This window comes from Haematobia irritans, chromosome 5 (genome assembly GCF_050003625.1).
Source record: "Haematobia irritans isolate KBUSLIRL chromosome 5, ASM5000362v1, whole genome shotgun sequence".
NCBI lineage: Eukaryota > Metazoa > Arthropoda > Insecta > Diptera > Muscidae > Haematobia > Haematobia irritans.
The window spans coordinates 97,818,898-97,834,733 of record NC_134401.1 but is presented as its reverse complement, the minus strand read 5'-3'; the positions used below and the strand labels follow the sequence as shown (position 1 = coordinate 97,834,733).

At 31.0% G+C, this 15,836-nt stretch overlaps 1 protein-coding gene across 4 annotated transcripts in view; it reads right to left on the bottom strand.

Moving 5' to 3' along the window:
• Dh44-R2 (Diuretic hormone 44 receptor 2) overlaps positions 1-15,836 on the bottom strand; it is a 237,232-nt gene that overhangs the window by 103,163 nt on the left and 118,233 nt on the right. For all 4 annotated transcript variants that reach the window (XR_012723874.1, XM_075313803.1, XM_075313804.1 and 1 more), the window contains exon 3: positions 5,866-6,022. Coding sequence is in view for 3 of the 4 variants with exons in the window: in XM_075313803.1 (XP_075169918.1) it covers positions 5,866-6,022 (157 nt within the window). In the remaining variant the exon portion in view is untranslated. The remainder of the gene's footprint in view (positions 1-5,865; positions 6,023-15,836) is intronic.

Sequence of the window (15,836 nt, the reverse complement as noted above, 5' to 3'; positions counted from 1 at the left end):
GGGGATTTATTTCATTATGAATAAATTCCCTTATTTCGTAGAGCCGTGTAGCGCATGGTATAATAAATTGGATCAAATAATTTTATGATTGCAACCAATCTTTATTTTACGGAAGCTGCATCTTTGGTTCGGACTCAATACCAAAATCCTGAAAGGAAGTTTCAAATCTTTGGATCCTTGTAAGATGTTTTGAGTATAGTTTTAAGGCTGAAAGGCTTCCCAAAAATGTGTTTATTTCAAAGAAGAAGTAGGGACCAAATCTTTGAATCTAAGTAAACTATTTTGAGTGTAAAATCAAGTTTTTTCAGTGCGTGGAATAGACCATTTAGTCTTCAGCTTGGACGATTTTTGCATCGTTGTCTCTTGTTATGGCTGATTTTTGTTTCAATAAATGGGTTAATGATATAACAGTTAAACTTTGACTTGGATTGTAGTGTAGGGTATTATAGAATCAGTCCCTACCGACTTTCGCCTTTATTTACTTGGTTTTTCTTTGAGTTTTGGTGTATCTCTACTACAAAACCCAATTTATTAAATTAATTGACAAACATAGCATTTTATCCGCCAGCTACTGTTACCCCTCCAGCTCTTTATTATTGAAAAAAAAAACTACCTCTTCTACATGTACTACTACAAATTATCAATTGAATTAGCCGGTATTTATCAATGACGGAACGGATGATGTTTGCTAAGTAAATATTTGGATACCACTTTCGATCGCTGGCTCACTGGTCTCGGTCAGTCGCGCGTCGGTTTTTCTATAAAAGTGTGAAAAATACTTTGAGATTTTAACACATAATGCTTAACGCTTTAATAAACAATCACACATTTTAAGATATCATAATACAAAAACAAACATCTGATATTTGCATTAATTTATTGAGGCAAAGAGATAACAATCGGTTATTGTGGCCATTGGAAAACAAAGTTCTCCAATCTGGCAATGAGATACAAATAAAAATAGTTTTTCATTTGAAATCAAAATATTTTCGAAAATTTTATAATTTTAAGATATTTAGAAAAGTAAAGATTCGGATAAGAATTGTGCTATACAGGATTTTAATTCCAATGTTTCTTTTGATTTTTTAAAAGAGTGAATATTGAGTGAGTGAGACAGCTATTTTATAACAAGACATTGAGTTCTAAAACTTTTACCGCACTGAAGGAAAAACCGAGTGTGAGAGAGGGTCCATAGTAAACTGGACTATGGATCCTGCTCTGCACTCAGTAATGCATCATTTAGGGAAATCTATAAATTACGGCGACAATATATTGGCGGCATTTCTAGATTTTGAAGAATATATTTGAAAAATATTCTACCAATCTTCGAAGAAAATTTTACCAAAAATCTACCAAATTTAAAAATAATTATTATTTAGCAACTTTTGATTAAATTGTTGTATTTAGTATGAAAAAAATGTTTTTTTCATTCTATAGAAAATTTTGTAAAAATTTTATTTCTATAGCAAATTTAGTCAAAATTTTATTTCTATAGAAAATTTTGTCAAAATTTTATTTCTATAGAAAATTTTGTCTAATTTTTATTTCTATAGAAAATTTTGTTAAAATTTTATTTCTATAGAAAATTTTCTCAAAATTTTATTTCTACAGAAAATTTTGTCAAAATTTTATTTCTGTAAGAAATTTTGTCAAAATTTTATGTCTATAAAAAATTTTGTCAAAATTTTATTCTATAGAAAATTTTATTCTATAGAAAATTTTGCCAAATTTTATTTCTATACAAAATTTTGTAAAAATTTTAGTTCTATAGAAAATTTTGTCAAAATTCTATTTCTATAGAAAATTTTGTCAAAATTCTATTTCTATAGAAAATATTGTCAAAATTTTATTTCTATAGAAAATTTTGTCAAAATTTTATTTCTGTAGAAAATGTTGTCAAAATTTTATTTCTATAGAAAATTTTGTCAAAATTTTATTTCTATAGAAAATTTTTTCAAAATTTTATTCTATAGAAAATTTTGTCAAAATTTTATTTCTATAGAAAATTTTGTCAAAATTTTATTTCTATAGAAAATATTGTCAAAATTCTATTTCTATAGAAAATTTTGTCAAAATTTTATTTCTACAGAAAATTTTGTCAAAATTTTATTTCTATAGAAAATTTTGTCAACATTTTATTTCTATAAAAAATTTAGTCAAAATTTTATTCTATAGAAAATTTTGTCAAAATTTCTATAGAAAATTTTGTCAAAATTTTATTTCTATAAGAAATTTTATCAAATTTTTATTTCTATAGAAAATTTAGTCAAAATTCTATTTCTGTAGAAAATTTTGTCAAAATTTTATTTCTATAGAAAATCTTGTCAAAATTCTATTTCTATAGAAAATTTTGTCAAAATTTTATTTCTGTAGAAAATGTTGTCAAAATTTAATTTCTATAGAAAATTTAGTTAGCATTTTATTTCTATAAAAAATTTTGTCAAAATTTTATTTCTATAGCAAATTTTGTCAAAATTTTTTTCTATAGAAGATTTTGTCAACATATTATTTCTATAAGAAATTTTGTCAAAATTTTATTTGTATAGAAAATTTTGTCAAAATTAATTTCTATAGAAAATGTTGTCAAAATTGTATTCCTATAGAAAATTTTGTCAAAATTTTATTTTTATAGAAAATTTTGTCAAAATTTTATTTCTATAGAAAATTTTGTCAAAATTCTATTTCTATAGAAAATATTGTCAAAATTCTATTTGTCAAAATTTTATTTCTATAGAAACTTTTGTCAAAATTTTATTTCTATAGAAAAATTTTGTCAAAAATTTATTTCTATAGAAAAATTTTTTCAAAATTTTATTTCTATAGAAAAATTTTGTCAAAAATTTATTTCTATAGAAAAATTTTGTCAAAATTTTATTTCTATAGAGAATTTAGTCAAAATTTTATTTCTATAGAAAATTTTGCCAAACATTTATTTTTATAGAAAATTTTGTGAAAATTTTTTGCTATAGAAAAATTTGTCAAAATTTATTTCTATATAAAATTTTTTCAAAATTTTATTTCTAAAGAAAATTTTGTCAAAATTTTATTTCTATAGAAAATTTTGTCTAAATTTTATTTCTATAGAAAATTTTGTCTAAATTTTATTTCTATAGAAAATATTGTCAAAATTTTATTTCTATAGAAAATTTTGTCAAAATTTTATTTCTGTAGAAAATGTTGTCAAAATTTTATTTCTATAGAAAATTTTGTCAAAATTTTATTTCTATAGAAAATTTTTTCAAAATTTTATTCTATAGAAAATTTTGTCAAAATTTTATTTCTATAGAAAATTTTGTCAAAATTCTATTTCTATAGAAAATATTGTCAAAATTCTATTTCTATAGAAAATTTTGTCAAAATTTTATTTCTACAGAAAATTTTGTCAAAATTTTATTTCTATAGAAAATTTTGTCAACATTTTATTTCTATAAAAAATTTAGTCAAAATTTTATTCTATAGAAAATTTTGTCAAAATTTCTATAGAAAATTTTGTCAAAATTTTATTTCTATAAGAAATTTTATCAAATTTTTATTTCTATAGAAAATTTAGTCAAAATTCTATTTCTGTAGAAAATTTTGTCAAAATTTTATTTCTATAGAAAATCTTGTCAAAATTCTATTTCTATAGAAAATTTTGTCAAAATTTTATTTCTGTAGAAAATGTTGTCAAAATTTAATTTCTATAGAAAATTTAGTTAGCATTTTATTTCTATAAAAAATTTTGTCAAAATTTTATTTCTATAGCAAATTTTGTCAAAATTTTTTTCTATAGAAGATTTTGTCAACATATTATTTCTATAAGAAATTTTGTCAAAATTTTATTTGTATAGAAAATTTTGTCAAAATTAATTTCTATAGAAAATGTTGTCAAAATTGTATTCCTATAGAAAATTTTGTCAAAATTTTATTTTTATAGAAAATTTTGTCAAAATTTTATTTCTATAGAAAATTTTGTCAAAATTCTATTTCTATAGAAAATATTGTCAAAATTCTATTTGTCAACATTTTATTTCTATAAAAAATTTAGTCAAAATTTTATTCTATAGAAAATTTTGTCAAAATTTCTATAGAAAATTTTGTCAAAATTTTATTTCTATAAGAAATTTTATCAAATTTTTATTTCTATAGAAAATTTAGTCAAAATTCTATTTCTGTAGAAAATTTTGTCACAATTTTATTTCTATAGAAAATTTTGTCAAAATTCTATTTCTATAGAAAATATTGTCAAAATTCTATTTCTATAGAGAATGTTGTCAAAATTTTATTTCTATAGAAACTTTTGTCAAAATTTTATTTCTATAGAAAAATTTTGTCAAAAATTTATTTCTATAGAAAAATTTTGTCAAAATTTTATTTCTATAGAGAATTTAGTCAAAATTTTATTTCTATAGAAAATTTTGTCAAAATTTTATTTCTGTAGAAAATTTTGCCAAAAATTTATTTCTATAGAAAATTTTGTCAAAATTTATTGCTATAGAAAATTTTGTCAAAATTTATTTTTATATAAAATTTTTTCAAAATTTTATTTCTATAGAAAATTTTGTCAAAATTCTATTTCTATACAAAATTTTATCAAAATTTTATTTCTATAGAAAATTTTGTCTAAATTTTATTTCTATAGAAAATTTTGCCAAAAATGTATTTCTATAGAAAATTTTGTTAAATTTTTTTTCTATTGAAAATTTTGTCAAAATTTTATTTGTATAGAAATTTTTATCAAAATTTTATTTCTAGAGAAATTTTTGTAAAAATTTTATTTCTATAAAAAATTTTGTCACAATTTTATATCTATAGAAAATGTTGTCAAAATTTTATTTCTATAGAAAATTTTGTCAAAATTCTATTTCTGTAGAAAATTTTGTCAAAATTTTATTTCTATAGAAAATTTTGTCAAAATTTTATTTCTATAGAAAAATTTGTCAAAATTTTATTTCCATAGAAAATTTTGTCAAAATTTTATTTCTATAGAAAATTTGGTCAAAATTTTTTTTCTATAGAAAAATTTGTCAAAATTTTATTTATCAAAATTTTATCTCTACGAGCCTGGTTTTTTGAACGATTTACAAATTATGTATGTAAGATGTAAGTAGTCATCTTGCTTGCAACTGAACAAAACTGAGGAAAATCCTGCCTCCGAGTTATATGTCATTTTCTACTTTATTTTGCTTGCGTTTAGTCTGTCGTTGTTTTGTGAAAAACTCTCAATAGGCATTAGTAGCAGGCGTGACGATAAATTATGTTATTTTATGTGGCATCCAACACGAACAATTTTTTTACGGCGCACGGGATCAGTGGCTTCTGGAACAACAACTAATTTTGAACGACCTTCTCAAAATTCGTCTTGAAGGGAACTACAACCTCGATTGAATTCACTATACCAACGATAAACTCTATTCTTTTACAGAGCTTCACCGCCAAAAATTCAATTAAATTCATCGACGCACTGTTGTTGAATAATCGCACGAAAATATTCACGATTTAGTTCGATTATGATTTTTGGGCGAAATGAATTTTTAAGTTGCTGTAAACAACACAAATAGCGCTCGCATGACAAAACGGTCTGAGTACGTATAAGCTCAAAAATGTCAAGCTTTACGATAGAGCTGTCACTTGGCAGATTGTGCAACACTAGGGTTATAAAAGGCAACCCTCGTAAGATAATTTGGTTAATTTTACAATAGTTTGAGACAGAATGAAAATATCAAATTAAAATTTTTTTCAATAAAAATATTTTAAAACTATAAAAAGACTTTGTTAAATTTTCTTTAAATCCATTATCCACTGTAGGTGGAAAAACTTAAACTTAAAAGTTGCGTTGACACACTCATCATAAATGGTCATTTCACAAATGCTATGGTAACTTACGTGTGCTATCATAATGGACTCCTTTGAATTCCTCAAAACATGGCAAGACCGCCCATGATCCTGATGGTGTTCGTGGCCAACAGAGTACCGAGTCAAAGGACACAGGACAGGATAGCATATTCATGGATATATTACTCGATTCGCCATTAACTTTATGCTAGAATATAAAAATAGAAAAAAAAGCAAGACAAAAATTAGAAAACCGGAAAAAGAAAACAAGCACTAGAGGTAAACATGAAAAGGCAAACAATTTCGAGGAACCAACATCGTGGCTGCAACACAAATCAAACAATAAACCAAAGGAAACCAACCATGAACATTAACAGCAGAATGAGGAAAGATGACAAAAATGTTTGTAACCACCTTAATAAGAGGTCAACAATGAGGTAATGCGACAGGATATTGTGTCCATTAAGGATGTTGCTTGTACGGGTACTTCAATGATGTCGCTGTGACAAAGGTAAATATCATGAGAATGGGTATTCGAGTAATGGTGCCAATGGTAATAACTATTCATATTTTCTAAAAACAAAAATCTTATGAGGGTATCAAGGTAAAGTTGGAACTTTTTTTCATTTTCGAAACATTGTGACTATTTCCTATTTTTAGGGAAATGGAAAATAATAAACATTTCAACATGGTTACCGATGAAAACATCAAAAAAATCCACAAAGTGATTTTGAATAACCGTAAAATGAAGTTGGTCGAGATAGCAGAGGCCTTAAAGATATGAAAGGAACGTGTTGGTCATATCATTAATCAATATTTGGATGTGCAAAATGGGTGCCGCGCGAGCTCACATTTGACCAAAAACAACAACGTGTTGATGATTCAGAGCGGTGTTTGCAGATGTTAACTCGTAATACACCCGAGTTTTTCCGTCGATATGTGACAATGGATAAAACATGGCTCCATCACTACACTACTGAGTCCAATCGACAGTCGGCTGAGTGGACAGCGACCGGTGAACCGTCTCCGAAGCATGGAAAAACTCAAAAGTCCGCTGGCAAAGTAATGGCTTCTGTTTTTTTGGGATGCGCATGGAATAATTTTTATCGATTATCTTGAGAAGGGAAAAACCATCAGCATTGACTATTATATGGCGTTATTGGAGCGTTTGAAGGTCGAAATCGCGGCAAAACAGCCCCATATGAAGGAGAAAAAAGTGTTGTTCTACCAAGACAACGCACCGTGCCACAAGTTATTGAGAACGATGGCAAAAATTCATGAATTGGGCTTCGAATTGCTTCCCCACCCACCGTATTCTCCAGATCTGGCCCCCAGCGACTTTTTCTTGTTCTCAGACCTCAAAAGGATGCTCGCAGGGAATACATTTGGCTGCAATGAAGAGGTGATCGCCGAAACTGAGGCCTATTTTGAGGCAAAACCGAAGGAGTACTACCAAAATGGTATCAAAAAATGGATGGTCATTATAATCGTTGTATCGATCTTAAAGGGAACTATGTTGAATAATAAAAACGAATTTTGACAAAAAAAAAATGTGAATTTCTTTGTTAGACCGGGGACTTATCAGCCAACCTGTTATTCTATTGAAATAAAATTTTGGTAAAATTTCCGATAGATACGAGTATAAAATTTTGACAAAGTTTTTAAAGATATAAAATTTTTACAAAATTTTCTATAGCAATAAAATTGTGACAAAAATATTTCTATATAAATAAAATCTTGACAAAAGTTTTTATAGAAACAAAATTTTGACAAAATTTTTAATAGGTATAAAATGTTGACAAAATTTTTAATAGATATAAAATTTTGACAAAATTTTCTATAGCAATAAAATTGTGACAAAAATATTTCTATGGAAATTAAATTTTGACAAAAATTTCTATAGAAACAAAATTTTGCCAAAAGTTTTTATAGATATAAAATTTTGTCAAAATTTTCAATAGATATAAAATTTTGACAAAATTTTCAAAAGATATATCACTTTGACAAATTTTTCTATAGCAATAAAATTGTGACAAAAACTTTTCTATGGAAATAAACTTTTGGCAAAATTCTCCATAGAAATAAAATTTTGACAAAATTTTCTATAGAAATGAAATTTTGACAAAATTTTCTATAGAAATAAAATTTTTAAAAAATTTTATAATGAAATAAAATTTTCTATAGAAATAAAATTTCGACAAAAGCTTCTATAGACATAAAATTTTGACAAAATTCTTTATAGAAATAAAATTTTGACAAAATTTTAGGTAGAAATAAAGTTTTAATAAAATTTTCATAAGAAATAAAATTTTGACAAAATTTTCTTTAGAAATGAAATTTTAATAAAATTTTCTATAGAAATAAAATTTTGACAAAATTTTATATAGAAATAAAATTTTCTATAGAAATACAATTTTCTATAGAAATAAAATTTCGACAAAAGTTTCTATAGACATAAACTTTTGACAAAATTCTTTATAGAAATAAAATTTTGACAAAGTTGTAGATAAAATTTTCATTGGAAATAAAATTTTTACAAAATTTTCTTTAGAAATAGAATTTTAATAAAATTTTCTATAGAAATAAAATTTTGACAAAATTTTATATAGAAATAAAAAAAATATGACAAAAAATTGTTTGAGAATTAAAACTTTCACAAAATATTCAATGTAAATAAAATGTTTGCAAAATTTTCTATAGAAATGAAATTTTGACAAAATTTTCTATAGAAATAAAATTTTGACAAAATTTTCTATAGAAATAAAACTTTCTATAGAAATAAAATTTCGACCAAAGTTTCTATTGACATAAAAATAGAAATAAAGTTTTGATAAAATTTTCATTAGAAATAAAATTTTAACAAAATTTTCTTTAGAAATAAAATTTTAATAAAACTTTCTATAGAAATAAAATTTTGACAAAATTTGACAAAAATAAAAATATGACAAAAAATGTTTGAGAATTAAAATTTTCACAAAATATTCAATGTAATTAAAATGTTTACAAAATTTTCTAAAGAAATACAATTTTGACCAAATAAGATTTTTTTGTTTGGTAGTTTTTTCTCCAAATTTTGGTAGATTATTTTTGGCTCCTGTAGCAACCGTGGTAAGACCCCCTCAAGGAGAGGAACCTCCCCCTTGCCTGGCTTTTTTTAAAATTGGTCGAAAGTTCACCGATTTGCTTGAAATTTTCAGTGAAGCTTTAAAGGGGCGTCTCGACAAAGATCCGTTAATTTATTTGGATCCTGTCCAATATTTGGTCGGACAGGAAGACCTTCTCTTTGTCCGACTTTTTTTTACGCTACAGTGAAAAAGCTAAAATATTCGGATTTACTATAAATTTACATAGAATCATAGAATCGCAATCAAATTAATATGGGCTACCTAATTTTTTAATATTTGTTCGGGGAAGGGGGGCCTCTGCTGTGCTCGATTTTTTCTTAAGTACATACAGTGAAAACATTGTATTGCAATTGGGCTTATGTTCTCCGATTTAGGTTAGGTTAGGTTAGGTGGCAGCCCGATGTATCAGGCTCACTTAGACTATTCAGTCCACATTGGTGAACTTCTCTCTTATCACTGAGTGCTGCCCGATTCCATGTTAAGCTCAATGACAACGGACCTCCTTTTTATAGCCGAGTCCGAACGGCGTTCCACATTGCAATGAAACCACTTAGAGAAGCTTTGAAACCCTCAGAAATGTCACCAGCATTACTGAGGTGGGATAATCCACCGCTGAAAAACTTGTTGGTGTTCGGTCGAAGCAGGAATCGAACCCACGCCCTTGTGTATTCAAGGCGGGCATGCTAACCATTGCACCACGGTGGCTCCCGTTCTCCGAATTGCTTGAAATTTTGATATTTGGTAGGGAAGGGCAACCTTACACCGAATTTTTTTTAAGTATATTGAAAAAACCAACATTCTCAAATTTACTTGAAAGTTACAAAGGGCGGGGGAGGTTATGAAATCATTATGGTGAGTCTAATTTTTGGATATTTGGACGGTGAGGGGACCTTGCTCCACACTTTGAAACATGAAGAAAAGTTCCCAGATTTTCTTGATATTTTAAGGGAATATTGAGGGTGATGTCCACATCTTTATTTTTTCCATATTTGATCGGGGAAAGGGGTAGCCCCTTTAAAAAAATAGACTTCTCCAATTTACTTGAAATTTGCAGGGAACGTGAGAGAAGGTTATTAAATTAATACAGGCTACATTTCGATATCTGGTAGGGAGAGTGTAATAGTGAAAATTCTAATCTTCACCGATTTACTTGGAATTTATAGGGAACGTTGGGTAGTTTATGAAATGACTTGTAAATAGTCCATTATGACAGAGTTTGTCACATGTCTGTTTAATATCTAAGAAAATGGACGAACAATACTCTTTTTTCTCCAAACAATCTCTAATGGTTTGGTCAGATGTTACCTGTCCTTCTCTGAACGCGAACTGGTGACCATATATAATATTGAGCTCTCCCAATTTGGGCACTAGTCTCTTTTGCACAAACTTTTCAAATGCCTTTGACAATATAAGGAGCAAACTTATGGGTCTGTAGGATCTTAAAGAGTTTTCAGACTATTAAATGGGAATCTATATCAAACGTATCGTCATGTTGAATAGAAGAGTAAAGAAATTATAAATTTTCTTGGCAACGATTTCTTTCATCAATTAGGTCGTAATCAGGATATTTCGTCACATTCAGTTCCTTTAACTCATTAGATCTGTTTACTGGAAATTGTTCTTTTACACCAAAAAGCCAGCAAGAGAGAGCTGGAGATAGTCTACATTTGACAGTTATCAGGTAGAGAAATTGCAAGTTTTTGCTAGAGATTTTATCCCCAGTAAGACCTTGCAAACTTTGCCTGCTGGTTGTTGATAACAAACAATGCATCAGTACAATGTACATGTTTCGCAACTACAATTGGAACTTAAAAAACAAACAGGATTCGATTTTTATTTTTAATGTTTTAGTAGCTGAAATTTTGATCGTTGCTGGATGCCGTTCGCGTACTTTTCAGCATTTGTAAACAAAGGGAGTAAAATATACTCTCTCTCTCTTGCTAGTTTTTACTGGATATTGTTTACTGGAAAACTACGCGAACAGACCTATTAAAAACTTCACCCACAGTAAACGCTTAAAGTTCGAAAAATTCCCACAACAAAATCCCAAAAATTCTGGAAACTCCCCAACAAATCACACCCCGTCCATGGAAATAATCCCCAATTCTGTGAGTGGGTGATATAAAAAGTGTATTAAATCATCTGCAAAAATATGGCGAAGATTATTTCCATTTATTCATATCCTTACAAAGTAGACATTAAAATGTCCATCATAGTATTGCATTGCATCAACCGCTTCTGGTTAATGTTGTTTGTGGGGAAAGTACTTCGCAAGCAGATGTTCTGAAAGTGTGGTTTAAAATAAAGATGTGCGCGTGACTGAAATTTCACTCACACTCACGCACATTCACGAAGCAAAATGTTTATTCACGCACGATACTTGGCTACACACGTATCGTGTGTAGCACATTCACGAAATGAAAACCAGTACTCACGCTCGCGCATAAACAACATTTAAAGACTCACGCACGAATCACGACAATTCACGTGATTCACGACAAATTCACGTGACTCACGACATTTTCCAAACGGAAATCAGCAGAGGTAACAAAATTCAAAAATAGAATATAGTTCGAGACCTAAATTAATTTCAGTTAACATAAGAGTATGAATTAACAGGTTGGCTGATAAGTCACCGGTCTGACACATAGATGCCGTCGCTAGATTAAATGCATATTATTTTTATATAGTACCAACCTTCAAATGATTCGTGTCAAAATTTGACGTCTGTAAGTTAATTAGTTTATGAATGGAAAAATGGAAAAAAAGGAATTTCGTGTTTTGAAAACAGTATTTTGTTTTCTGAAGGAGAAAAAAAAACGGTGGAAGCAAAAACTTGGCTTGATAATGAGTTTCCGGATTCTGAATCAGAAGAGAAATCAACAATAATTGATTGGTATGCAAAATTCAAGCGTGGTGAAATGAACACGGAGGACGGTGAACGCAGTGGACGCCCGAAAGAGGTGGTTACCGACGAAAACTTCAAAAAAAATCTACAAAATGATTTTGAATGACCGTAAAATGAAGTTGATCGAGATAGCAGAGGCCTTAAAGATATCAAAGGAACATGTTGGTCATATCATTCATCAATATTTGGATATGCGGAAGCTCTGTGCAAAATGGGTGCCGCGCGAGCTCACATTTGACCAAAAACAACAACGTGTTGATGATTCTGAGCGGTGTTTGCAGCTGTTAATTCGTAATACACCCGAGTTTTTCCGTCGATATGTGACAATGGATGAAACATGGCTCCATCACTACACTCCTGAGTCCAATCGACAGTCAGCTGAGTGGACAGCGACCGGTGAACCGTCTCCGAAACGTGGAAAGACTCAAAAGTCCGCTGGCAAAGTAATTACCTCTGTTTTTTGGGATGGCATTGAATAATTTTTATCGATTATCTTGATAAGGGAAAAACCATCAACAGTGACTATTATATAGCGTTATTGGAGCGTTTGAAGGTCGAAATCGCGGCAAAACGGCCCCATATGAAGAAGAACAAGTAAGTTCTGCCGGGCCGAATCTTAAATACCCACCACCATGAACCAAATATTAGGGTTTCCTTTGAAATTTCAGGAGGGCTTGAGGACACTTCCGGAAGATAACTTTAAAGATTTCACCTATGAGGACTATATCAGATTCTGGATTTATAAGAACCATTTTTGTTTGAGTTTTAGAGGAATTATTAACATCTCTTGTAAGTGTGCAAGAAAATTATAAAATAACGTCTTGATTTGAAATCTTAAATCTGTAGATTTTCACCCGAGAAGTAAAATTTAGAAATTTTTCATTGAGTTTCAAGCAATTTTCATGATCAGTTGGCCTTCTATATGGAGGCATTACCAAATGGACCGATAAAAACTTAATCCGATACACGTTTTTGTGAGCCTCAAATACCAGAATATTTAGAATTTCAGGCAAATCAGATAAAAACTACGGTTTCTAGAAACCCAAGGAGTTAAATCTGGAAATCGTTCTTATGGGGGCTATACTAAAATATGGACCGATACTCACCGTTTTCGGCACACCTCTTTATGGCCCGAAAATACCTCTATATTTCCAATTTCAGGCAAATTGGATAAAAACTTTGGATTATAGAAGCCGAAGAAGTAAAATCGGGAAATCAGTCTATATGGGGGCTATACCAAAATATGGACCGATACTCATCATTTTCGGCACACATATTTATGGTCCTAAAATACATCTAGATTTCCAATTTCAGGCAAATTGGATATAAACTACGGTTTCTATAAGCCCAAGATCCCAAATCGGGAGGCCGGTTTATATGGGCACCATACCAAAACATGGACCGATGCTCACCATTTTTGGCACACCTCTTTACGGTTCTAAAGTACCTTTTGATTTCTAAATTCAGATAAATTGGATAAAAACTGCGGTTTCTATAAGCCCAAAAAGTAAAATCGGGAGATCGGTCTATATGGGGGCAATACCAAAATATGGACCGATACTCACCACTTTTGGCACACCTCTTTATGGTCATAAAATACCTCTAGATTTCAAATTTCAGGCAAATTGGATAAAAACTACGATTTCTATAAGCCGAAGAAGTAAAATCGGGATCGATACTCACAATTTTTGGCACACGTATTTGTGGTCCTACAATACCTCTAAATTTCCAATTTCAGGCAAATTGGATAAAAACTACGATTTCTATAAGTCCAATACCCCAAATCGGGAGGTCGGTTTATATGGGGACTATATCAAAACCTGGACCGCTATAGCCCATCTTCGAACTTGACCTGCCTGCAGACAAAAGACGAGTTTGTGCAAAATTTCAGCACGATTGCTTCATTATTGAAGACTGTAGCGTGATTACAACAGACAGACAGCCAGACAGACGGACATCGTTATATCGTCTTAGAATTTCTCCCTGATCAAGAACATATATATACTTTATATAGTCGGAAATCGATATTTCGATGTGTTACAAACGGAATGACAAACTTATTATACCCCCGTCACCATTCTATGGTGGTGGGTATAAAAAAGTGTTGTTCCACCAAGACAACGCACCGTGCCACAAGTCATTGAGAACGATGGCAAAAATTCATGAATTGGGCTTCGAATTGCTTCCCCATCCACCGTATTCTCCAGATCTGGTCCCCAGCGACTTTTTCTTGTTCTCAGACCTCAAAAGGATGCTCGCAGGGAAAGAATTTGGCTGCAATGAAGAGGTGATCGCCGAAACTGAGGCCTATTTTGAGGCAAAACCGAAGGAGTACTACCAAAATGGTATCAACAAATTGGAAGGTCGTTATAATCGTTGTATCGCTCTTGAAGGGAACTATGTTGAATATAATAAAAACGAATTTGACAAAAAAATGTGTTTTTCTTTGTTAGACCGGGGACTTATCAGCCAACCTGTTAAATCTTGATTTTTTTCGTGAGCGTGATTTTGCAGAAATTTTATTCATGCACATTCACGAACCGATTTTATTTCTCACGCACGATATATTTATTTCAGTCCCATTCACGCACATTCACGAGAGTTGCTTTGGATTTTGTTCACGACTCACAAGAATTTCGTGTCACGCGCACACTTCTAGTTTAAAATCATATTTGTATGTTCGAATAGTACAAGAGAGTATGGTAAACTAATGACCAGAAGCCTTGTGATAACATTCTGTCTTTAGCCGACTTTATGTTGTTGGCGTTTGTATGGCGATACATGAGTAGGCTTTGTGAGGCAGTAGGCTTAACATCGCAAACTCTTTAATCGTTAATGTAATCATTACTCTGTGTTTACGTGTGCATAAGGGAATGAGAGCGCTTGCATGTGCGTATATGCCATGCACTCAGCTTTTGTATCTCCTTGCAAATCGCCCCAAAGCAGAGACGAAAATGTCGTAAAACTACAACCTGATTACATGCATTTATCTGAGTCATCGTTGTTGTTGTTGTTGTAGCCCCTGTGGAAAATGTATAGAAAAGACAAAACAAACAAAGGATAAACGATTACAAACAAATACAGGGATTAGACATTTCAAGCATCCACATCCAGTTCAAGGAAGCGTGCTGCCTCAACTGGATGTGTCCAAAGCGAAGCAGGTGTCAGATCTGTCGGTCGAGCAGGACATTCGAAGAGGTGCCTCGTGATATGAGGCGAATGTCCACAATTCGGGCAAACATCCTGAATTGCCGGGTTCAATATGGAGAGGTAACTATTTAGGTACCTAGAGATCCCCGATCTTAGCTGGGAAAGCACCGACCTGGTTTCTCTAGGAAGCCGTCTCTCATCTTCATTGATCGGTGGTGGCCTACCTCCCAGTACAACACTGCACTGGTAGGAGTTGATCGCATCTTGAACCGCTGCCGTGTGCACTGCACTCAATGCCGTCCTTATTCCCTCATCACTGTCATCGCCGATCACATGTTCTATTGACTGTAAGTCCTTCCTAAAATCAAACCGAATGGGTCTACCCCTCTCGGTCGTTGCCCTCCTTGAGGTGGCGTGGTTCGGGTGGTTTACACTTCTACACTTTATCAGGTGCTGTTGGGTGAGGAGGGTACAGTGTTGCCTCACCGATAGCATTTTGGACTCATGATGCAGATGCTGTTCCGGGGTCTTGGAGTGACACCCGGTCGCAATCCGCAGCGCAGTATTTTGCACCGTCTGGAGATTTCTCCATTGGGTATCGCTAATACTGGGAGTCCAAACAGGGGCCGCATAATCGATAAGGGGACGACCAATAGACTCGTAGGTCTTTTGTATCGTCTCTTTATCTTTCCCCCAGGTGCTACCAGCCAATGCCTTCAGGATCTTGTTTCTGCTCCCAACCTTCTTAGCTACCACTTCCGCATGTTTACCAAAGAGGAACAGGCTATCAAACGTCACACCAAGAACCTTGGGGTTCCTGGAAGTGGGGATACTCTGGC